Here is a 27,704-nt window from a genome sequence, read left to right on the forward strand (position 1 = left end):
TTTCATCCTATTAACAAAGCACATTTTAACTTTCAAATTAACATTGTAAGTAAGTTCTGTTGAATAAGTTGAGACTGTACGTACTCAGAGAAGCACACTGAAGAGACAAATGTTTGGAACTTAAGAAGTTAAGGTCATCAAAAGCATCATGTTACACTTTCATTGCACTGTTTACACAGATTGCATAATTGCTATAAATAGCACATGAGGAATCTTACAGCCCAGCTTTACCATAAAAACCCTATCACTTTGACCACTCTTATAATTGACCACTCTATTTTTTTCCTCAAAAAGTAATTTTATTTTATCCTTACCAAGTCAACCATAAATAGAAATTAGAACTTTCTCTATCCCTATTTATTTGACCACCCTATCATGACAAACTATTTTGAGCATTTTCTTTTAGATAACATTCAGGGCACAATAAATGACGGTTCAGAATATGTCAAAGTTGGGATTCAGGAAAGTTGCCTTTACATGTTTTAATCCTCCAAGATGGTAAGCATTTCACTATGAACTGTCAAAAAAAGTTGAACTTTCTGATTATTCTACACTAAAATTATTTTGGCTTTGATGATTTCCTAATTAATTCAATTATTTAAAATCATATTAATTATTTTTTTCTGGGTGAATTGATAGGGTTTATACAGTACAAGAATTACATACAATGTAAGTCAAATTTTGATCAAAAACGACAAAAAAAATTCCTTAAAAATACAAATTTGCATATTTCATCACAATTTTAACAAATCTAAGTTGGGTTATCCCTAGGGACATGTATACCAAATAACAAAGCTGTCTGACCAGCGGTTATGAAGAAGAAGATTTTTTACCAAAAACGCCTTTTTTGGCATTATTTTGCCTATTTTCAACAATATCAAAAAATTAAAAAAAACCAGTTTCTCAAAATCATATTTTTCATCTACACAACAAATATCAAATCAGTAAGTACTGCGGTTCTCAAGATATTTGAGTGGACGGACGCCTCACAAACGGACGTACATACATACATACATACATACATACATACAGACTAACGCCAGACGGATACCCATCCCAATAGCTTCTATAGACTATAGTAGCTAAAAATGTTTCTCGGTTTGATTTGGGATGCAAATAGCTTACTCCAGTAAAAATACAGGTCCTTTTGATGACACGTTTGTGAATCTGGATTATACATAAATATTGCAGTGTTTTCAAAGAAAGAAGCAAAGAAATCTGGAAAATTTACCTCATTCCAAGATATGAATATACACACACTCAGATCAGCCATTGTTGCCAAACATTCCAGTGTATCTTGTTCATTTGATGATATGCATGCATTGATTGGCAGAATTGTGTAACACATTTTGTCAATGACGTTCTATGATCTGAAAATATACTGTGTCCATGTAAAGTTTGAAAGTAAGACTTGAAAGGAATATTCCACTAAAGCCTGCGCACCAGCTAAACTATGTTGTCCTATAAAACTTCTTTAGATCTGATATGACAAACCTGACGTTCATGTGGGATACGACAATGGGACAATATGTCCTTTTGCCTTGTCTTACTCAAAATTATACAATTGTTCACACGATTTTCAATATTAAACCTCCTTTAATGATTAGAAAAAAATAGCAACTACAAAGTCCACATCTGCAAAACAGTCTAGTAATATTCCTACAGTGACAGTAATTGCTTTCTAACAGTCAATACAAATACACATATAACTGATAACTAACTTAGATATTATATTACCTGAACCTGTCTTTCTAAGTTTGAATAGAAATGACCTTTGCAGATGCAAAGACTCGGACAAGGACTTAAAACATCCAGACCTAATTTTCTGACAACATGCAGCTAAAAATTGTAAATGAGAGCATGCATAATTAAACCTACATAACATTGTACTTTTAATTCAACTTATGCGATGGGAATGTTAGTTGAGTGAAAATTCTAATGACTCTGTTAGCCTTCAGCAATTATCAAGATCTTGGATGATATCAACAGTAATGGAAGCTCCAAAATCAAGGTTTGGGGCTGAAAACAAAGTTACAGCATTCAGGTTCAAGAGAATTAATGCTTCAAATGAAACTAACAGATAATATTGCTTGTCTGCCTTGCAATAAGGTATAATTCATAATTGTTTCACAGACAGGAAAGTTTAATTGCTTAATTTAATCATAATCACTCACCGAAAACTGATGATTAACCACATAAATGTGCATTCTACATTTGGGTATATATGTAAAAGAAAATCAGCTTTAAAATTAGTATTAGAATGATAAAATTATCGTGTGGAAAATAACAAACCAATTCAAAAAAAAAACATAGGGCCAAAGTCCCTGAAGCTACTATAGACATGGATACAAAATTAAGTATTTCCTGACTGTATGAAATTATCTCACTAAGGTCATCCTAGGGACATGTAAACAAATATTAAAGCTGTCTGACGAGCGGTTTTGAAAAAACAAGCGACTCAACAGTTGACAGAGCTCTGCTGTGTTATGTAGGGAATAACCTTTTGTGACACATGTATTGATGAAGAAGGTGGATATCTTTGATAGCTCAATTCAGGATGGCCTGACCAAAAATGGAAAAAAATTCCGTAAAAATACAGATTTGCATATTTCATCAGACTATATTAGTCTATAATAGCAAATTAACGAGAGTTAATTACATTCTAATTAAAGTAAACAAGACTCGCTTAAATCAAGATTTACATCATAAAAAAACAGCATATCTGTCAGGTTATAAAGAATCTTGAGCTGATTATCTTTAATATCAGTATTTTCATCCTATTAACCAAGGACATTTAACTTTCAAATTAACATTGTAAGTAAGTTCTGTTGAATAAGTTGAGACTGTGCGTACTCAGAGAAAGCACGTTGAAGAGACAAATGTTTGAAACTTAAGAAGTTCAAGGTCATCAAAAGCATTATAAGGAATCATGTTACACTTTCATTGCACTGTTTACACAGATTGCATAATTGCTATAAATAGCACATGAGGAATCTTACAGCCCAGTTTTACCATAAAAACCCTATCACTTTGACCACTCTTTTAATTGACCACTCTATTTTTTTCCTCAAAAAGTAATCTTATTTTATCCTTACCAAGTCAACCATAAATGGAAATTAGAACTTTCTCTACCTCTATTTATTTGACCACCCTATCATGACAAACTATTATGAGCAATTTCTTTTAGATAACATAAATGGTGGTTCAGAATATATCAAAGTTGGGATTCAGGAAAGTTGCCTTTACATGTTTTAATCCTCCAAGATGGTAAGCATTTCACTATGAACTGTCAAAAAAAGTTGAAAGTTCTGATAATTCCACACTAAAATTACTTTGGCTTTGATGATTTCCTAATTAATTCAATTATTTAAAATCATATTAATTATTTTTTTCTGGGTGAATTGATAGGGTTTATACAGTACAAGAATTACATACAATGTAAGTCAAATTTTGACCAAAAATGACAAAAAAATTCCTTAAAAATACACATTTGCATATTTCATCACAATTTGAACAAATCTAAGTTGGGTTATCCCTAGGGACCTGTATACCAAATAACAAAGCTGTCTGACCAGCGGTTATGAAGAAGATTTTTTACCAAAAACACCTTTTTTGGCATTAATTTGCCTATTTTGAACAATATCAAAAAATTAAAAAAAATAGTTTCTCAAAATCATATTTTTCATCTACACAACAAATATCAAATCAGTAAGTACTGCGGTTCTCAAGATATTTGAGTGGACGGACGCCTCACAAACGGACATACATACATACATACATACATACATACATACATACAGACTGACGCCGGACGGATACCCATCCCAATAGCTTCTATAGACTATAGTCTATAGTAGCTAAAAAAAACAGTAGGAATTAACAAAACAAACTTCTTTTGTAGCAAGTTATATGCAAAAGAATTAAACAGGAATATGACCCATTTTTAGGAAGCAGGTAATATACAATTGTGAATTGTTCAGCATTTGATAAACTATAGTATCCCAACCGGCAATACGCAACATTTTCAGCCATTAGGTCTAGACATCAAAACAAAATGTTTGTCAGCGATGTTGAAAGCCTCTACTATTATCAAACACTGTCATCAATGATTCCCTGGCTATCAATTACATCATGTGTGTTTTCATTGGCCATTATTAATACATTAAACATTAAGTTATCTCAAGAATGGCAAATCACCATTTGTACAATGCAAAGAACTTTAATTTATCTATTGTTCTATATTGGCCATGTGACCTGGTACAATGCCATTTGCCAGAATAAACACAATCTCTGCTCGGCTGTCATAGAACTTTCTGAGTAAAAAAAGTAAACATACTTAATATTATGTATTTACACAATAGTAACACATATAATGTTAATTGTTATGTTTCCCACAGTACTTACAATCAGGTGTTCCTTTATAAATTGAAAATCTGTGCAATATCTATTGACTTAGCATTTTGAATATTATTCTTACTTTGTTTCACCAATCTTAGGTACATGTGATAAATTAAGTATTATCGTTGCTTCATAAATTATTGTTCAGTTCACTAAGGAAGGAAATCTACATTTTAAAGTTGCAGGCTTTAGAGGGAAGTGCAATTTTATTAGACTGAAAACAATGGACTGTTAAAATGTGAAAAAACACAAATATATTGTCTTCTTCTTTCCGCTAGAGGAAGGTGAGAAATGTTATTGAAAGATGCTGACTAAAAATAAAATCAAATTGAATTGTTTTGGACAAATATTTCTGACTTTTTATGTCTGTGCACGGCTATCAACAACAATAATAGCTATACAGAAAATGTCTATACTTAAGCACCGGTAGCTGCAAACGTCAACCATATTGTAACATCTTTGGATAAGCACAACTAGACTATAATTGCATGCAATGTTTATCATTTAGCTAATGCATTTACTGGTACCACTATACAGCTAATTGCATACAAAACACAATATCTTTGATTATAATTAAACCAATCAGTCAATAAGTATTTCTATAATTTACACTAAGAAATCTTGACTACATAAGAATACAGATTGACTATGGCAAACAATTGCAGGGTCATCTTCTACATCATACATGCATTTGTTTGCCAAAGTAAAGCATAGATAGTATCTAATCAGCCTTCTCTATAATAACAAATACCCACAATTCATCAGTCACACAAAGAGTTCAATATTGCTTACATGTTGAGATTATTTGACTTGCCACACCTGGCTGCCTAGGTTATTTAATCAAAATGCAAACAGGTAAAATATTTGCAGTTGGATATGCATTCATTTCTAGGTGATGTCGCTGCAGAAACTATTAAAACATTGTGACAGGTGGTTGTATTTTGTTTCAGATAATTCACTTCTGCTTGAAGGGGAATGGTGTTAGTACATACTCCAAGGTCCAGGGTCTATGTTCATACACACTCTAAGGTCCAGAGTCTATGCTAGTACAGACTCTAGGGTCCAGGGTCTATGCTAGTACTGACTCTACGATCCAAGGTCTATTGTAGTACACACTCTAAGGTCCAGGGTCTATGCTAGTACAGACTCAAGGGGCCAAGGTCTATTGTAGTACAGACTCTAGGGTCCAAGGTCTAATGCTAGTACAGACTCTAGGGTACAGGGACTATGTTAGTACAGACTCTAGGGTCCAAGGTCTATGCTAGTACAGACTCTAGGGGCCAAGGTCTAATGCTAGTACAGACTCTAGGGGCCAAGGTCTATTGTAGTACAGACTCTAGGGTCCAAGGTCTATGCTAGTACAGACTCTAGGGGCCAGGGTCTAATGCTAGTAGAGACTCTACGATCCAAGGTCTAATGCTAGTACAGACTCTAAGGTCCAGGGTCTATGCTAGTACAGACTCTAGGGTCCAAGGTCTAATGCTAGTACAGACTCTAGGATCCAAGGTCTAATGCTAGTAGAGACTCTACGATCCAAGGTCTAATGCTAGTACAGACTCGAGGGTCCAAGGTCTAATGCTAGTACAGACTCTAGGGTCCAGGGTCTATGCTAGTACAGACTCAAGGGTCCAAGGTCTAATGCTAGTACAGACTTTAGGGTCCAGGGTCTATGCTAGTACAGACTCTAGGGTCCAAGGTCTAATGCTAGTACAGACTCTAGGGTCCAGGGTCTATGCTAGTACAGACTCTAGGGTCCAGGGTCTAATGCTAGTACAGACTCTAAGGTCCAGGGTCTATGCTAGTACAGACTCTAGGGTCCAGGGTCTAATGCTAGTACAGACTCTAGGGTCCAGGGTCTATGCTACTACAGACTCTAGGGTCCAGGATCTAATGCTAGTACAGACTCTAGGGGGCCAGGGTCTAATGCTAGTACAGACTCTAGGGTCCAGGGTCTATGCTAGTACAGACTCTAAGGTCCAGGGTCTATGCTAGTACAGACTCGAGGGTCCAAGGTCTAATGCTAGTACAGACTTTAGGGTCCAGGGTCTATGCTAGTACAGACTCTAGGGTCCAAGGTCTAATGCTAGTACAGACTCTACGATCCAAGGTCTAATGCTAGTACAGACTCTACGATCCAAGGTCTATTGTAGTACAGACTCTACGATCCAAGGTCTATTGTAGTACAGACTCTAGGGTCCAGGGTCTATGCTATGTAGTACAGACTCTAAGATCCAAGGTCTATTGTAGTACAGACTCTAGGGTCCAGGGTCTATGCTAGTACAGACTCTACGATCCAAGGTCTATTGTAGTACAGACTCTAGGGTCCAGGGTCTATGCTAGTACAGACTTTAGGGTGGAGGGTCTATGGCATTAGTTGGACAATCATTATTAGACATGGCAATTTGTAGTCTGGTCTACAGAAGCTTATATATTACATCAACTTTCACTGATTTGTAATATCAAAACTGGAATCAGTAAACACTGCAGACAGCATTTTGTTCACTTGCCAGATATTAAAGCCAAAGTAAGTAGATTCTTTGTTTTGCGTCCACGTGCGTGAAGGTTTTTGGAGATTTTTTGGAAAAAAACCACAAACTTTCCTTTTGAAATGTCGCCATTGGTGACGCTATCTTGTCACAAAAACAAGTCAGGGCTTTTAACTTTGCTGCTAAACTCTTCTTTGTGGCAGTCGGATTTCACTGATGAACCATGTGGTGACGTAAAACAGTACCCTCTACATATTTACCTCAATTACACCAGATATGAGACAACAGTACCTGTCTATCCAGCCTCTGTGCAGAGCATGCAAAGACAGTGGACACACTGAACGCACAAGAAAGAAATCAAAAACTAATAAGAGAAAAACAAACGTCGACGATTGACTGTTTATTTTGATCCACTTGTCATGAAAATGCAAACAGCGATCATACAGTGTGTCACACTATGACAGGAGTATTCGTGTTGTGAAAAATCGTCCAATAAAGGCAAAATTGATTTTGTGTTAGATTTTCTGTGTGTGTTTTGTAACCGCTTACCAGCGTACCTTTTAGGATTTTGAGTTGACGCAAAACAAAGAATTTACTTACTTTGGCCTAACCAAATGGCATACACTTGTCATATAAAATTTCAGAGAGTAGAACAGCTGTCAATTGTACAGCATATGAAATACATAAGTTAATTAAATGCTGACATTTGAACTTTTGTAGCTCCTCAGACAATGACACATATCTAATACTTTTTACTGTCAAAATGTCTGTCAAAATATTTTTGCTTGCGTTATTACAATTTGGTAAGTAACATACTGATGATCTGAATTTGAATGTTACATTTGTGAGTTTGCAGTGCAAGAAAAAACATGTTCATCATATCAGTGTGATACTGAGGTGGAAATATTCAATAAGACATGTACATTTGGAGGAACTAGAGTTTGCGTTAATAAGACATGTCCATTTTGGGGAACGAGAGTTTGGGTTAATTTTGATCTTTTTGTGACAGTGATATGAGAGCAATTACTTCTACTAACACACAGTGGAATTTAATGACTTTGTTTCAGAAATGTAAGATAGTTTATGACACTCAGATCTTATCCTTTGATGAGAAGATGAAACAGTCTCTTGTAATAGAAGCAGGACAACGATCCTCTTATCATATCTTTGACATGTACAATATCATTTGTGAATATCAAAACACCAGGCTATGCATGCATGTCTGATCAACGTTGGTGAAGACTACACCTGTAGACTTTGGTCTACATGCCATGTAACCAATTGTATGATACTACGTTATATACACTATCATTAAAGACTAAGATCTGAGCTAATGTTACATTGACATCATTTTCAAAATGCTTTAAGTTAGCCACACAGTAATTGTGTGCATCAGCTTTGTTCTTGTCTCACAATCCTTGAACACAATATTACTACATTCTCCACGGCAATGGATTTCAAATGATAGGACCAGACCATCTAGATCTGATTATCAGGTACCACAGCAGGATCTGTACTACTGGTATCTGCTGCTTTCGGTGTTTCTGTCTTAGATTGAGTGTACTTATCAAACCAACCAGTTTCTTTGTAGACAAACCATACATTGCCTCCCCATACAAACATATTTAGGAAGCCAAATACCTGTGGAAAAATACAATATTTTTAATTTATTTCTTCATGTTTTTCAAACACATTTTTTTAACAAATGCTCCGCTACAAGACATTTAAAAAGCGTAATGAAACACTGGGTGTTTTTGGTCATAGCAATGCATTGGTACAAAATCCATCCCACACTGGGTGTCTTTGGTTATAGCAATGCATTGGTACAAAATCCATCCCACACTGGGTGTCTGGGTATGACATAGCAATGCATTGGTACAAAATACAGCCAACACTGGGTGTCTTTGGTCATAGCAACGCATTGGTACAAAATCCATCCCACACTAGGTCTCTGGTCATAGCCATGCGTTGGTACAAAATCCATCCCACACTGGGTGTGGGATGGATTTGGACTTGTGGACACTTTGTCTAAATAACACTTCCCATCCTAATTATAAACTACAAAAGATACCAGCTGTGAAATTTTTACTCACTATCACTTGTGCTTATATGTCGTGAACTGGTCAAAATCTCATGGTATACCGTCACTTGGTGTGCTTTATTGCTTAAATCACCTCTAATTATACCTCTTATCTTGATATTTCCACGCACTGAATTGATACGTTTTCTCAATTAGAAGTACAGGAACTGTGTTCTGAGTACATTTAAGTAGACTTCACTGTTTAGAGGAAATTTAGATGAGTAGGTAATCCAAATCAGTCCCTACATGATCAGAGATCACCTGTATGTGAATCCTTGATTACGATGGGATTGTGAACACCAAGGTGGCAAGTATGGTTGCGTTTGTCTGCTTACCATTGCTGACCAATAAAACAATTCATTATTGATGGGTAAGTTACCTAACTGCATGAACAAAGATGTGCTCGGTTAAATATCATACTGAGAATATCATGTCCAGCAAATCTACAAATTTTGAAGGCTATTTAAAAACTATCTCATATCATTGATACTGTCTGATGTCTTATCTTATTTCTTTTTATTAAATCATAACTTCACAATTTATGAAGAATACTTACAATGGAGACATTGAGGGTAGCATAGCTTGGATTTTTCTCAAGATTACAGTCATAATGCTGGCACTCTATCAGATCTTCTTTGATGTTGTCAAAGTTAGTTGCATGCTTGACATCAGTAACTCCTTTGGCCCAGGCAGAAGATGCAGTCAACCATAGCAATACAAATGCGCAGGTAACAAGGAAGTCCTGTGAACAGAAAAATGCAATGCTTTGAAAAGCTAGTTGGCCATAAACATTATCACCTGAAGGAAAAAATCATTGCTCTGACATAATACCAAATATTTGCATTGCACAGGGCAATGTTCTGTTCAACAAAATGTGACAACAACACCATATACTGGTACTATACACTCAATTGGTGTTTTGTTAGTGTACAAACATTCCAATGATAGTTACACATAGTGTTATTCTTTCTGTTTATTTCAGGCTGATGGTGAATACCTGATCACAGCATGGCATGGTCATGCAATGCTACTGTTTCTTTCAATCACCAATCAATGATAAAACCCATTTCATACTATTTCATAGCTTTGTCAATACCAGCAAATTTTGTAACATTTCCATACATGATTATTTGTAATAATTTACCACATTGCTGAGTACATTATTCTACACAGTCACTTTCAGGTTTACATTATGAATAAAAATGTGAACCAGACAGAGTCATAAATAACAGTCTTTCTTGAAGTCGACAACCAAGTGAATTATGTAAATGTCTATCACCTTTGACACAAATAATCTGGACGATCGCATTTGAAATTCTCTATGTAGTTTATAATCACATTGTGTACAAAATGAAGTACCACTGTGCAATAAAACCTAAGTCTGGCATAACTCATAAACATAAATCGCATTAACGATACTGTTGTATCCACACAACTTACATCACAATCATAAAAATGTGTGAAAATGGTGAATATTATAAAATCAAAAATTTGCTGGTCCTATATATCACAATTTGCACATATCTAAACTATATGCATAACAATTTTTTACGATATCTGAGTAGTTTTAATAATATGATTTTTGACCAAAATTAGCAGAATACTAATGAACAAAACACTTCCAGACTCCATCGCAATTTAAAGGTATCTGAACTCGGTTATGTGCAGAGAATTACAAGCCAAATCCAAAGCTGTCTGATTATAAGTTTGGAGAAAATGACTTTTTCACTGAAAACCATAAAAATAGCCTTAAAAATACGTCAATGACACTGTAGCTCCCATCCTGGACTATTTAGTGTTTGTTCTCTGGTCAGATATTTGAACATGTGTGAAAGGGATAAAGTGCATGAAGTGAAAATACTTAAATGTAATGTACTGGAGACAGTGAAATATGTTTAATGTATTTTTCAGAATATAAAATGGAAAAAATACAGAATTAGATATATCGAATACTGTGATACAACCATTAACTCAATAAGTCATTGACAATGACATAGTCCCCACTTGTAATAGGAGTATTAGTCTTGATGGGGCAGGAAAATGTGGTCATTAAGAAGTATCACTGGAGTGTATATGTTGAGATCTATGGGTGCATAGGTCTATGTCGTTGTTCCAAATTTGAAACACATGAAGCAAGTCTAAGTTATGGTTCTAAATCGGGAAAAAAGATCAGACCTCTAGCAGTATTGGCCAGCCAAGAAATACATATGCGCATTATAAATGAGGTACAAGATGTGACATCTTAAGGTCTAATATCCTATCAAAATTGGAGGGTATAGAACTTGTGGTTACTGAGATATGCATATATATGTATAATCAAGGTCAAAGGTCATCAAGATCACATGACATTTTGAAAAAAAAAATTAAATTGCTAATTAATCCCTATATGCCAAAAAATCAGATCTCTAGCTCTATTCGCTTGCCCAGAATTAGATGTGTACATAATGAATGAGGTAAAGCGTGTGTTGTCATAAGGTCTCCCATCCTACTAAATACAAAGGACATAGCACTTGTGGTTACTTATTTATTGACATAAACATATATTTTAGGTAAAAGGTCATCGAGGTCACATGACATTTGGTCAAAAAATTTCTCTCCTATAGTTATCCCTATATACCAAAAATCAGACATCCAGCTCTATTGGCTTGCTCAGAATGAGATATGTGCATAATTATTGAGGTACAGTATGTGGTGTCATAAGGTGTCCAATCATACCATAAATGAAGGCTGTAGCACTTGTGGTTACTGAGTTATGGACAAATATGTATATTTGAGGTCAAAGGTCACCGAGGTCACGTGACATTTTGTCAAAAAAATTGTATTGCTAAGTTATCCCTATATACCAAAAATCAGACCTCTAGCTCTATTGGCTCGCTCAAAATTACATATGTGCATAATTAATGAGATACTATATGTGGCGTCATAAGGTGTCCCATCATACCATATATGAAGGGTGGTAGCACTTGTGGTTACTGAGTTATGGACAAATATGTATATTTGAGATCAAAGGTCATCAAGTCACATGACATTTTGTCAAAATATCCGAGATATCTGCGTGAACGGATGGACTCACGGATGGACGAACAGACGGACATGACCCAATCTATAAGCTCACTGGACTTCATCCGTGGGGACTAAAAATTGTGTCACTGCATCCTTTTTGCAATATGAATACGATGAGAAACTAAATTTTTATTTTTCGTGGCCTTATACATGGGCGTCTATGGAGATCTGCCTTATACATGGGAGTCTATGGACGTGTAAACTAAAAATATGCAATTTCACCACGATTTGCCCAAATTTCGGAAAGGTCACTCCTATGCACTTCCATACCAAGTTTCAAATCAATCGGACTTGTGGTTGACCAAAATGGGAGAAAATTACCAAAAAATTCATGAAAAATAGCAAGTCCAAGATACTGACCCAAGATGTGCACAATCATTTCATGTCAGCTCAAAGTACTTACATGCTAATTTTTCATGTAATCTGCTAAGTGGTTATTGAGTTTTTTCAATTTTGACTGTTTTTACATTTTTTCACTTAATTTGCATATTTTTGGCAATGACAACTTCATTTGAACAAAATCTCATCTACAGCCCATCATCCATGTACACACCAAATATCAAGATGAAATGTGCAGCGGTTTTGGAGTTTTTGATGTTGACGGACAGACATACAGACATACAGACATACAGACATACAGACATACATACATACAGACATTTCCCTAGCCTATAAGAATAGCTTCCATTGCCATATATACATATGGCTATGGGAGCTAAAAATACTACATACTACAGATTTCACTGCAATTTACATATATAATACATATAAATAACTAAACAAATAAATAAATATCATCATTCTGTCTTAATATTATGCTCTAACCATCATCGTTCTGTCCTAATATTACACTCTAACCATCATCGTTCTGTCCTAATATTATGCTCTAACCATCATCGTTCTGTCCTAATATTACACTCTAACCATCATCGTTCTGTCCTAATATTACACTCTAACCATCATCGTTCTGTCCTTATATTACACTCTAACCATCATCATTCTGTCCTAATATTACACTCTAACCATTATCGTTCTGTCCTAATATTACACTCTAACCATCATCATTCTGTCCTAATATTACGCTCTAACCATCATCGTTCTGTCCTAATATTACACTCTAACCATCAACGTACTGTCCTAATTTTATGCTCTAATCATCATCGTTCTGTCCTAATATTACGCTCTAACCATCATCATGCTGTCCTAATATTACGCTCTAACCATCAACGTACTGTCCTAATAATATGCTCTAATCATCATCGTTCTGTCCTAATATTACACTCTAAACATCATCTCTCTCCTACATTCAATAATTCAACCACAATACAATATATCACTCCAACTTAGAAGTTAGAAGATATCAATTTTATCATATAATACCTTATATTGCAGTATGTTCCACATCTGACATTGTCTCCCCCTGAATATGTCAGCCTTTGACTTAGAAGCTAGATTATATCATTAAATGTCATAACGCATGTCATGCCAATGTTGTAGTATTCCCTAATGAACTAGAGTACACTAATTTTGTGCTTTGGTATGAGTGAAAATTAGAAGACACAAACCTTTGTATGCAAACTAATAAGGTGTTCATTGGATACCTTTAGCTTTTTTGCCCTAACATTACATAACGACTCCCTAGGTTACTGGTGATTAATGTCCATGACTGTATGCATACACTGATCTTAACTTTTGACCGTGTTTAACATTGTTCTAGGCCTGAGCCTTACCAATCCTTGACCTAAATAAGTAGTACCTTAATGTTAACACGTTTTTTCCACAGAAATTCAGAACATATAACTGCTATTAATACAGGAAGAAGGGCAGATACTCACGATAATAGGTACCATATCTTTGTCCCGGTGATTCTTCTCAAAGAACACATACCATACCAAAGCAGCTAAACAGTATAGGAATGCTAGAACACCAACAGCAACAAAATATTCCGCTGAACTTGAAGGATCAACTTTCAGTGTCACTGTACCAGCTGGTAAAGGAGTCATTGATTGCGTTGACACAGTGGTACACATAGGAACATTTATTGCCACCTGATTCATACTGTAAAGAAAATAATTATATTCAAAAGTGGTCTTAAAGCAAACACTGAAGGCACTGAGTCACTGAGTGATATGAAATGTTGCAAGAATTATCATTCAAAAAATAGCAAATCTGAAAAGTGACAATTTGAAGAAATATAATGTGATTAATACTTAAAATACTCAAAAAATGCATAACAAGCCTGTAACTGTGACTTTTGATGATTTTTTAAATTATTCTTGTTTTTAATATCAACTACAGTTTCCTATTCTTCTGCCAAACCATATACAGATACACAGTGTTGATCTTGTCAACTTAGCCTGTACATGTACAGACTACATTGCTTTTACTGACAGGGAATTTTTTTATCATAAAGAGCAAAACTGCCCCAGAAGGACAATGTTGCAGATTTCAATGCAATTTGACAAACCTGACAAAGGTCCATCCCTAGAGACCTTCATATCAAATTTCAAAGCAATCAGACAAGCAGTCTCAGAGAAGATGATTTTATGACAAAAGCAGGTAAAATGTTTCAAAAATAAAAATATGCAAATACCTTGGAACCCACATATCAAATTTCAAAGCAAAAATGGACAAGGGATTCATCAAAGGAAATGGCATTTTACCAAAAACAAGAAAAATTTGCCCAAATTAAGAAATATACAAATTTTGCCATTATTGAAAAAAACTTGTTTGAGGTCAACCGCAGGAATCTCCTCCATACCAAAAAAGACGACAGCCTAACAAACTGTCTGTGACATCTCATCAACAAAGATAAGAGAAATGACGTAACAACAAAACTAATCTACACAACTACTTTGGTCTATTCATCAAAACCAGCCTGATCACATGATTTCTAAAAAGAAACTGGAAATAATAGAGTCAGTCACTGGCCACCGTTTTTCCAGAAAAACCAATCATAGTATGTAAAAGGAATGAAAACATAAAATATTATCTTTCAAGCAAAATCAAAAAAGAAGATGTTACATAAAAACGGTCTCAGCAACAAACCACGCAACAGTCAGACCACAACGTAACAATTTTAGCATCTCTCTTTGATAAACAATGGCTATCATCAAACTAAATGTGGAAGGGATTCCACTTTAATCCAGAAACACAGTTTTTTCAGGGACCCAGGTAACATGACCACAGTCAAGGTACTATCTATTTTCTACGTTCTTGCCATGTTTCCGGTCATCATGAAACCACATTCTATTCACTTTACCATATCTTAAACAAATTAGGTAGAACGGGTGAGTGAAGTTGCTGTCATTTCCTTTAGAGTTCTAGTATGCTATTTAAAAGGCAGTGTTCATACTGAAAATAACCACACTTGCAAAATGCTCATAAAATTGGCATCTGGTGCGCACATTCTGGTGACTGATTAGCAACACTAGCAAGCTTTGGCAAGTGACAAACCTATTGGTAGCCTATTGAGTGAAAGTGACAAATAAACAACGGGGAAATCTGCCAGGAGAATTACGTTCTCTTGGCCTTTGCAACAAGTTGCATCAAACTAGCTGATGTTTCATAAGACTGACATCAAAGTTGCATGTATCACAATTGTTCAACTCCTTCCAACAAAATATTAATGACCCACAAATTAAATGTGAAAACACTTTGACTCTTCAATGTTACAGTGAACTGAAACTTCACATGTTTAATGCCACACTGATCAAAATGAATATATGCTGAACATTAACCAGTGTCCTGCCAAGTTCATAAGTCACCATCAGTTCAAGTTGATTAGTTACAAGCTGTAAGACATATTTTCCCATATGATGCATTTTAACAAGGCTTCTGAGTACCTAATTACTGTTAACAGGATTTTTGACAAACCTGCAATGACATATCATGCCAAGTTGGTGAAAATACCTATAGATTTGGCTCAATACTGCTTTTTACCAACTTAGCTCATGTAAAAGTGATACTGTCTGGCAGGATTATGGTTCAAAATGTCTGCCAAAGGTGCTTGACTTTGTAATCAATAACACCTTGAAACATATGTGACTTCAACTTCCCACCTCCATGTACAATGTTGATTAAGTTTACAAAGGGGCTGCCATTTCTTATTTTGCTGCTCATAAGTAGATGATAAAAGGTCCGGGCTTCTTTGCCTTGCTGGCAAAATCAGAATCTTCTGATGAGAAAACGTTTCCTAAATGAAAATTCCCTGAAACTCAGCGCCCAACGCCCGTAACTATCATTATCAATTATACAATGCAAGATGTGAGGTACATAATTATTCCACATTGATAAAGAATCATTAGATGATATGTTAATACCTAATCAATGCTTTTCAATGTAATCTCAGGGCTGAAAAATTCTCAGCGCCCAACGCCCGTGACAAGCTAATTTTAAGTGGGGGCAAATGAAAAAATTTTCCCAGCCCGACGGGCAAGTGAATTTTAAATGGGGCCACTGTACACGCTGCCTCCCTCTAGCTTTTTAAGTTTATCGCTCACGGAAAAGCAGAACGTGTTCTTTGATGGATGCGGCGTTTGGCGAATTACAGGCGATATCATCACACTATATCGCTGAAATGCTGATGTCTAGCGAAGCATGGGCATAAAATGTATGTCCATGTCAGATGTAACAGACTTGTCCCGACTATCTGCTAGCAAGGCCACAATCACTAGTACCCAAATAGGACTTGCTATGCAGAACACGAAAGTTAACCCTTTTCCTGCCGAGCGCCCTTGTCCGTTATCCTGCCAAGTCAGTAGAAAACCGCCCCATAATATGTGCCTGCAAAAGATTGGCTCTCCCGCATGTTATCCTGCCAGGCATTTTGGCAGAAATCGCCCATTTTCAGGGTTGTTTTAGCCGTACTTATACGTGTTAGACTTCGATAATTTCTACATGCCCGTAGACAGGGGAAGGAGCTCAAGGGTTACTGCAGAAAAAAATTGAGGTCACCGGCTTTGTTTGCCCCTGGGAGTGCGTCATTTTATTGCCGTTTCATGTTTATTTTCTCGGAAATAAACTCCTTCAGTATTACGCATGTCCGCTAGGCACAAACATCACCTCACTCGTCTGTTAGTCAGAGACCCTGAGGGTCGTGCTAGGGGTGCAGCAGCACCGGCAAACCTGTCCTGTTTCCCCAGGGTAGGGTCAATTGAATACGTACCTTCAATGACTTGGCAGTGTAGCACAAAAACTACGTTTTTGCCGTTGTATTAATGACATGGCTGAGCCATTGAAGCACAGCTCCACGTAGTTTAGCCAGCTCAGTTGGGAGTTGGTTTACGAGTGTTACCGTTCATTACTGACTTAATCGAGTGGTCCTCAGTCAGGTACGGGTTTGTACCGACATGGCTTGGGCTGCAGCTAACCAGTGATAACCAGTCACTACACCCAAGTCTTCAGTTCACTTTTGCGATGCACGGGTGCAACGCAATATGCTTCCATTGTTCTAGCCATCGACGTGTCCACATGCCTGGCAGCCATATTGTACTGCTAGCTGGTTTGCATAACAAAAGCAGTCCCTGCTAAATGCAGACGGTATCCCCGTAGCAGACTACGCATTGACCTTATGTGCCCTTTTGAATTCTCTGTACGCAAACAGCGTACGTAGTTACCAATGCGTCGGCAAGAGGATACGTTTGCCTGCAAACCAGAGCCAATACTTCGGACGATGGAATAAATAAAAAATCCAAAGCTACGTCCATTGAATGGCACGGCCAAGGCAGTGAAGGACGTTGCCTGGCTTGAACTTGCAGAGCTGAAGCCCAGCCTAGTACGTCGGACACCAGTTTGTAATGGTATTTCCGAGTCGTTCATATCCGTTCCATCGGAGGAACAAGTCGAGCCGTCCCGTCAAAAATACGTTCTCATTTTCAGTCACGCACAACTGAATAAGTGACTTTCGTCTCGCACCATCGCATATCTGCCAAGTCGTTTGCAAGAGGTAGCCTTCTAGATTAGCATTGCCGAGTTGGTCAAGTTCGGCAGCAATCTCTATAGTGCCAGGCAGCCAAGTACGTCCAACTCCGCCAGAAAACGTCACCATGCTATCCTGCCAAGTCCGCTAAAAAGCGGTAAAAAAAACCCAGCCCCCCTCGGGTGTGGGGGACTGGCGGACAGGTTTCTGCACCTTTCCCTGTCTATCGACTCCCTGCGAACCCATTTTGAGGGGAAAAGGCGTTCCTTGTCAGAAAACCTGTCCTCGGATGACCCCTAAACGCATAGGGGATAGCAAAACGTAGTGCCGTCGACTTGGCAGGAAAGGGGGTACCCAAAAAGGGTCCGATTTCCACCGGGTTGGTAGAATAACGGTCACCAGTACTTAGATTCTGGCTACACCGAATTTCAAGCGGATTTTCACCGACTTGGCAGGAAAAGGGTTAAACAACGACCAATGACGTAAATATTGGAACTGTTCAATACAGCGTATATGCTTGCTAAACATCGAAAACCAATGACGGCCATCCATGTTCAATGTAAACGACTATAAACCAAACTTGGAGTAGAAATCAACGCAATGTTCATAATCCCTGTACATTGTGTAGCCCATATTTGGAACTGGTAGTTCTCGACAGTGTGAAGCAGCTTGCCAGCTACAAACTGTTTTGCATTAACAACAATCATTAATGCAGTTCAATTGTAATCTGGATTCAAATTCAAATGTCAACAATAACAACATCTTCACACCTATATACTCAATAAGTTGACAAGGTGAAACTGAATACTAGTAGTAACAAGCTGCATGACAGCATGGTACACAAGATATTATTTTTGATACACAGAATAAGGACGCAAAAATAAACCAGTAAATTACAGCTACTGTTACTTTACAATGATATGAATAAAAACATACAAATTTACTCCTAAAATCATTTGAAATTCAGGGCAAGTGAATTTTTCTTCCGGACAAGTGAAATTGAAAATTCACTTGCCCTGTGGCAAGTGAGTTTTAAAAAGAATTTTCAAGCCCTGAATCTGCATAAATGAGTACTACTACCGGTATGCCTTACCTCTTGCAGTTATAGTAATCAATACCAAATTATTGTGAAAGGTATGTGTATATGTGAAGACTTATACTTTGATGATAATGAGTTCCGAATGAATGACCTAAACGGTATAGATATTTTCTTTCAAGCCTTCACATTTTTGCTCTGTGAACATAAAAATATGAAGTTAAAACCTTTTAAATACTTACTTAAACGGGTAACAATACTTTACTTTCTGAGCCGGGAAATCTGGATTGCAAGATATGGTGAAAGAGAACCAGTCGCAGTGTCCAGCAGTAGTTGCAAATGCAAAAATTGCCAGTACCTGTGTTCATGAAACAAAGGGAAAATCCAAAATTGGCAATTATCTTAAGCAGGTTTCATAAGCGGGAGAATTTAAATATGAGTATCACATCTGCAGAATTCCATGGTTTGAAGGCACTAGGTTGATCTGAGACCCATGAATATAAAAATAAATATCTGATTTACCTGTAGTAGCTAATCTGAGATGTGAATTTTTGCACAAACTTGTATACTTCATTTCATATTTAACAGCCACTTCCCTCATTGCAATAGCTGATAATCTCAATGCCACTTCCTTCATTGCAATAGTGGATAATCTCAGTGCCACTTCCCTCACTGCAATAGCTGATAATCTCAGTTCCACTTCCCTCATTGCAATAGCTGATAATCTCAGTGCCACTTCCCTCATTGCAATAGCTGATAATCTCAATGCCACTTCCCTCATTGCAATAGTTGAAAATCTCAGTGCCACTTCCCTCATTGCAATAGCTGATAATCTCAATGCCACTTCCCTCATTGCAATAGTTGAAAATCTCAGTGCCACTTCCCTCATTGTAATAGCTGATAATCTCAATGCCACACCCTCATTGCAATAGCTGATAATCTCAGTGCCACTTCCCTCATTGCAAAAGCTGATAATCTCATTGCCACTTCCCTCATTGCAATAGATGATAATCTCAATGCCACTTCCCTAATTGCAATAGCTGATAATCTCAGTGCCACTTCCCTCATTGTAATAGCTGATAATCTCAATGCCACCCCCTCATTGCAATAGCTGATAATCTCAGTGCCACTTCCCTCATTGCAAAAGCTGATAATCTCATTGTCACTTCCCTCATTGCAATGGCTAATAATTTCAGTGCTACTTCCCTCATTTCAATAGCTGATAGTGTAAGTGCCACTTTTCTTATTGCAATGGCTGATAACATTAGTGGCAATTTCCTCATGCAATGGCTGATAATCTAAGTGGAACTCCCCTCATTTTCAGAGCTTCTTCCCTCATCACAATAGCTCAAAACAAGATGATGACATCAAAACGTCATTTCAATAACATCAGCCATTCTTTTGATATCATACACCGGACAGACTGACAGGTAGTGGAACAAAATTAGCTTATGTGTATGAGTATGGAAGCTACGACAACAAATTTTGCCAGAATGAAACATGATTACAACACATTAGTGACAAGATGTTAAAATTCTATCAGCCACACTTTGCAGGTCCTGTACAAGTCTTGCACATGTTGCAGATTTCAACACAATTAACACATATCTAAACTATGTCATCACTAATGACTTACATGAAAAAATTTCAAACACATCTAGTAAGTAGTTTTGAATAATAAGACTTTTTTACAAACTTAGTAAAAATATTCTAAAACTGACAACTTCTAGATTTTGTCACTATTTAAAGACATCTGAAAATGGCTATCCTGAGAGATTTGCAAGCAAATCCAAAAGCTGTCAGATGAGTTGTTTTGAAGAACACAAATTTTTGACTGAAAATTACAGAAATAGTCCTGAAACTACTAAATGGTAGATTTCTCACATCAAACCTGCATATACCAAATTTCAAAGCTGTGGAGTGAGTAGTTTTGAGTATATGATTTTTCGATCAAAAATCTTATAAATATCCTGAAAAGTGCTACAATAGATTTCATTACAATTTGAACAAAGTCAAACAAGGTCATCCAACTAACATCTATATCAAATTTCAAGGCTCTTGGATGTGGAGTTCTGAAATAATTTTTTGACCTACAATGATAAAAAATATCCTTAAAAATAGAAAATTGTACATATCTCAATAAAAACATATCTCAATAAAATGGTTAAATTTGGAGAGACTTTGATCAGGGTAGCCTAAAAGACTACCGTATTCGGTAAATCTGATTCGCAGTTCCAGAGTTTAGCATTTTGACTTTTTACCTCATTTGCAAATTTTCGACACAAATATGTTCATTTGAACAAATTCACATCTCCCACAGGTAAACCTGAACACCCTATACAAAGGCAGTAGGGTGTAGTTTTCATTAAAGAGGACAAACATTTTTTCTAGCCTATATGAATACCTCCTATAGAGCCATATGAGAGCTAAAATGAAGTTGAAAAGATTTAACAAAGTTAGCCTATATGAATACCTCCTATAGAGCCATATGAGAGTTACGGGATTTTTCTGAGAGTACGCCCACTCGAAAAACCGCCCATGGGCGGTTATTTGGGGGGTGGGCCGTTATTAAGAATTTTAAATTTCATCTCAACCTTTGTCTACGGCATTTCAACTTGACTCCCCTTGAAAAAATTACCTACGCAAAGGTCAAAAAGTTTTATATAGCGTACAAAATAAAATAAGTTACACTTCTAAGATAATTACTTCGGCGATATATGTCCGTATCCTCCTATTTACGCAACTAAAATGCAGGTGGAATGATCCAGAAGAACGCAAAGTCAACGGTATAGAGTTTGCCACACAATGCCGACAATGATTGACAGATGAAGCAGGAGCCAGGAATTTTCCATTCTGCACGATGGGGATCATGAAATAAATAAAATGACTATCATAAAAAATAACTCTGTTTCATTATTTTTTTATTTAATGTACATCATTACTTTTCAGGTTTTTTTCGCTTTGATACAAAAATCTGATGATTTTTTTCGCGTAAATTTGTTGCATTCACAAACGTAACAGTAGTAGTAATCCCTAGTAGAAATGGAACGATCCACAATTGTTTACGATTATTGACCTCTTTGCGTGCAACGAATGTGAAACACTGTATCTATTTTCACACGTTCGACTACTTTGATTAACTTGTCACACTTACAAACTAGGTCAACCTCAGAACACGTGCACACGTCAAAATCTGATCGATGATTTTCTTCGCTTAAATTTGAATGCGTTCGACAAACCATGGAGGTAGTAGAGAAGGAGTCACAACTGAGATAATTACGTTTATTACTATTGTGCACCATTGTTTAACACCCCTTTCCCGCAATCTGCGTTGCCGACGGTACCTTCGCAACCGAACCGAGTGAAATTAACCTGGGTTTGCTCATGCGACTCAGTTTCTCCACAGTGTCATAACGCATGCGCAAAGACTGTATTTGCGTAGCTTGGGTCAAGTGCGTCATGATAGTGTGAGAACCGACACGTTCCGTCCACGAAAAGTGAAGTTACAAGGAATTTAAGTTTTTCATTCTCAAAATCTTGGTAATTTTAACGTCGTTTTTTATATACTTTACATTCGATCGCAGGAACCTTTCCTTGTTAGAATGAAAGTTCTGATCACGAACTTTTCAATCATGTACTGAGCACAGGCGTACGGAATGTTTCCTAGATCGTCGTCGGATGGGAAATGACTGACACTGTACTGTGAGGCCGAAGGCCGAACCTCGTACTGTATAAGTATTTCCTCGTACTGTATAAGTATTCTTATACAGTACGAGGTTCGGCCTTCGGCCTCACAGTACAGTGTCAGTCATTTCCCATCCGACGACGATCTAGGAAACATTCCGTACGCCTGTGGTACTGAGTATGGTGCAGCGGACTGCAGCACTGCCGTGAGCGTGGGTTAAACTTGTAGCGTTTCCCGGGTGTTTAATGACGCGTCGCGACGCCAGCGACGCCATAGGCGACGCTGCGACGCTTTGTTTCAATGCATCGTACGTGTTGTTTTTATATCGCGACCATTCATTAAAGTCATGGACGTAGCAGTTAAAAGCTATGCTTTCTTATTTAACCTTAAATATCATTAATGCCAGTACAACATGATAAACACGGCAAGAACCAAGAACTGGATTTGGCGTGTTAACGGCGTGTTAACAATGCTGCTGTACGATGTATGGCATTTTTTTTTGTAATCGCACGCTATCATCAACTCAGTCTCCGCGCCTTTGCAGATACAAAAGCTCCCTTCCTCAATTATCTGTTCCTCGACCTCTTTAACATCGTGTACATCAAAATCAGTGGAACGACTCGAACTTCCCGACGCGACGCTTGGACACGTGACGCCATGTTTGAAGATCTGTCAACTGCCGAGGGACGGCCGAAACACCCGAACTACCCCGAACGAACTTAATCTTGATAACTCCTTGATTTTTAGACAATAATTGGCGGTAAATTTTTACCGAATTACGGCCCTGGGCCGTTATTTAGCTACAGGTGTGAAGCAGACAATGTAGCCATTTTCTGTTTAACGGCCCTGGGCGTACTCTCAGAAAAATCCGAAGTTGAAAAGAGTTAACAAAGTTAGCCTATATGAATACCTCCTATAGAGCCATATGAGAGTTAAAATGAAGTTGAAAAGAGTTAACAAAGTTAGCCTATATGAATACCTCCTATAGAGCCATATGAGAGCTAAAATGAAGTTGAAAAGAGTTAACAAAGTAATAGCCTATATGAATACCTCCTATAGAGCCATATGAGAGTTAAAATGAAGTTGAAAAGAGTTAACAAAGTAAGCATATATGAATACCTCCTATAGAGCTATATGAGAGCTAAAATGAAGTTGAAAACATTTAACAAAACTACAAAAATTTTATCCCCTTCATGAAACAGTCCAGTAACTTTGGATTGGATGGCTTTATTTAGATAAAGCATTAGTAGAACAAGTTGATTATCAAATGAATTTTCCACGTCATTTCATGGTTCATTTGGATGATATAACAAAAGATCATATGGTTGGTTTATTAATAAATTTACTACACTGAACATTGCTTGAATGAGCAAATTAACTGAAAATATGTTATTAATGATGATGGCAAATATAATTGTCCTAAAATCATAGTGTATCTTCACAAGATGCCAACTGCTTATTGGAACACACTGAAGAGTGATTTTTGCAAGTGTCCAGAACAGTTGCAATGTCATTACACAATAAATACCCCGGTAGTACACTACTTTGATTATCTGCCCTTGCATTGTTAAGGCTTCTCTGTGTTGAGCCATGGACTGATCACCTTGAAAACAATGGATATCATTTGGACATCCTGCTTTATGGAAATCACCAATAACATTATCGTATGCCCTTGAAATTTGCCATGAAAAATTAACTTCAACAAAGGTAAAAAGGGCCATGGTAAATCCAGAACTACTTATAAAAGTTAAAATTTCAAGGCACTCTTTGTTCAACTTCACAAAAAAATCAACAGTGATAAATTATTTGGCATTTAACCATTCAAAAACCAGACTAAACTTCCTCATACAATCAAGATGATAACCAGGTACTAAAAGAAACAGATGTTGTACAATGATTTTGATTAACGTAAAATTGAGATTTTTCACATAAAAAAGACTCTATGACACTTCATGCCAAGTTGATTGGAGATGAAAAATGTTTAGTGGACCAAATATGGTAGCCAAGCTACTACAAGACATTTCAGATATGAAGACAAAAATGCAACATTTGGTCCAGAAAATAAGACATTTGACCTGAAAAAGAAAATTTTTGCATTTTAATTTTGATCTGCACTAAAATTCCCTTGTTATTATAAGCATTACAAAATTACAATTTACTGTTTTAAAAAATTACAATACCATCTATTTCAGTATGGAGAAACAAAGAATTGATTAAAAATATAAAATTAGCATAATCATATAAATCAAATCCAATTTGTAAACATGGATGTGTTTTTGTACTAAATACAATTTTAGCATGTGCAGTAGTCAAACATACATATGTACCAGTGACAGATATGATTAATCAGGGCTAGAAATTAACTTTTTTGCCTGGTAGTCCTATTGGGCTACCATTTTCTGAAGTTGGTAGCCCAGCGACAAGGTCTGGTAGCCCCTGCATGAATGAAGAGGTTTTTTGTAAAAGGTATTTTTATTTATATCTAGACAATGAAAAATTTATTTTGCATCATTCTATCCCGGAAGTGAATTTTCTAGTCATTTGACATCATTACTTGCAGATCACAGCCCTAGGAGAAAGGTATGGCATGTGTAGTGGATAATGGTGACGCCTCAAAGTTTGACGACCTATTCACACATACGCAGACTCAGCTTATATCCAAAGTTTGATGTTCGCCATGACAACGACTTTTCACTCAGCACTTGTAAACATAACATGGCTAAAAATAGATTGGCTATGAATTTCAGGATGACAACTCAGTACAGGCATGTTCCAAATACTTTCGTGGCTATTTTGACAATTTTGAATATATTTCTCCACGATAGTACACTATCATGGGATGATCTCGTACACTTCCGAAAGCGTTATTTGTGGATGGCCCGACAGCTTTTTCTGTGCAGTTTGAATAAGAGTTTAATTGTGATTGTTGCATTGTGATTAAATAACTATGAAAATGAATTTTCATTGGCCATCATTTCCCGAGCCTGTCATCCTGGTACATCAGTTAAGATAATATTTTATTGAAAGTTTGTCGCAAAAAACTTGACTGCACTGTCGCCTCTTAATTTGCATAATAAAGTCAAAATATGGCCTTTTTATGTCTAGCTGGGTTGACTGTATGAGCGTCGGTCATCTCACAGCGATCAACATGTCGTCCACTAAGTAATTTCATGTCCCGGGCTTTGGTAGTCCATGTGGGCTACCATTTCATGGGTTTTGGTAGCCCCAGGGAAAAGTTGGTAGTCTGTGGACACAAGACTACCGCTAATTTCGAGCCCTGTTAATCTATAGTGACACCTCCACTTCATAGTAGATATCATGCAGGATCACGTTCAACCCCAATCACAGGTATATTCTTCTTATCATAATTTCACCTAGATTAGTATGAAACATTTTAGCAACTTGTTGAAAGTGAAGTTCTAAGCTGACCACAGGTTTTGTGTATAAATTCAGGCTAATTCTAACTACTCTTCCTCTGCTATAGATATCCTTGACGGCTTTTGTCAGGATTTTCAGTCAAGTGGGTGGGGCTTTGCTAAATAGAACACTATAAACAATATTTTCCGGTTCAAATACATGCTTCATACCACAGTCACACCATGATGGAGGGACTGAGTTTATACCCCTTTGAATTTTGATGGCTTCTGGATTCTTTCCAGCTGACACTGGGATGGAGCTGGTGTCTCTAGACAAGAAATAGATCTGCTGTCAGTACGGATATCCATATGAGTATCATAAGTTGGTTGCTGCCAACCGGATGAAAATCACTGGATATCACGTATTGATCTTCCTTTTGATGAAGTCTGTCACATCCATGGACGGACTCCTCTGAATCTTATGATATTCGCATGAAAGTTAGGAATAAACACATTCATGCGCATGTATTTTTTGAGTTGAACGTGCAATAAAATACCTTGCACAATCCCACTTCTACCTGCCCACGCTGGCACAGACAAGCAAATACTGAACATAATTAATATAACAAAGTGTCATGCAACGGAAGTTCTATCTCTGTGGGCACACTGAAATCCAACGATACACTCAGTACATAACGACAATTGGGCACTGCAATGGCTACATCACCTAGCTGCAAAACTCGGCCGAATGATAAGGTGAATTGTATTGATGACTCATAAGCCCACGACTGATGCATCAGCAGAACAAGATGTGAACTGTAGCGTGGCTGCGTAGTGTGTGAAACTATATCGGTACTGTATTACAGCGGGTATACTCACGAATTCAATAAATTTAATAAATCCTCTTGGTTCTTTCAGAACTCTGAGGGAATAATTCTTCGTGATCTGCGAGACAAAAAAATAACGCGGTTACAAACGGAGAATGAAAAGATATTCGGGATACTCTCGCTCTTAAATGAAATACACACGAAGAGATTCGCTTACCATTTGGGCGGCTTCCATCTTGAATTTCTGAGAGGGGAACACTTAAACTCAGCATCGGAATCATGTTACATTTGCGTCTCTATATTCCATGTATTCGTCGTCTTTACTGAAGCTAAAGAAAAACAACGAGCGCCAAGAATCAGGCTGACTTGCATCAGATATATAAAGAAAGCAAATCTGAAGAAAACTCCTACTTCATACCCAAAGAGATTGCGGACTGATATGATCCGTGCTTCCTTGCGAAGAACACAACTGTCTCAATATGATTCTGAAATTTTAGTCGTCATCTCTAGCTCTCGCCTCCGAGCTCCGCCTCCCCCACCTTGGCTACCCCTAAATTAAATTATTTCTGCCAAATTATTTAATCCGCAGTGTTCTTCAAATTTATGATTGATTTCAAAATTATTAAATATATGTATTGCTTTCAAGCAAGAATACGATGAAAATATATATGCCACTTTCTTTTTCTATGCATGAGCATAAACAGATAAACAACATTCCGGGCCCTGGCGGCGCTCTAACGATAAAAATACATTTTTGCATTTCCGGCGCGGCGTTTCGATATTGCTACGCTAAATAACTGTGCAACTGTAGAAAGATCTACAGAAAAATATTTAACTTTATTTCTAAGACTTC

The 27,704-nt window shown here is 37.0% G+C and overlaps 1 protein-coding gene across 1 annotated transcript; it reads right to left on the reverse strand.

Annotated features, from left to right (window-relative positions):
* Positions 1–1,576: 1,576 nt before the first annotated feature.
* LOC139134540 (synaptophysin-like) lies at positions 1,577–27,345 on the reverse strand. The gene is made up of 6 exons (XM_070701419.1): positions 27,069–27,345; positions 26,904–26,969; positions 19,226–19,341; positions 13,863–14,085; positions 9,521–9,706; positions 1,577–8,525 (listed from the first exon to the last, which is right to left on the reverse strand). The coding sequence occupies exons 1-6, from the start codon at positions 27,084–27,086 to the stop codon at positions 8,364–8,366; spliced, it is 771 nt and encodes a 256-aa protein (XP_070557520.1). The 5' UTR covers positions 27,087–27,345; the 3' UTR covers positions 1,577–8,363.
* Positions 27,346–27,704: the final 359 nt, after the last annotated feature.

This window comes from Ptychodera flava, chromosome 6 (assembly GCF_041260155.1).
Source record: "Ptychodera flava strain L36383 chromosome 6, AS_Pfla_20210202, whole genome shotgun sequence".
Taxonomy (NCBI): domain Eukaryota; kingdom Metazoa; phylum Hemichordata; class Enteropneusta; family Ptychoderidae; genus Ptychodera; species Ptychodera flava.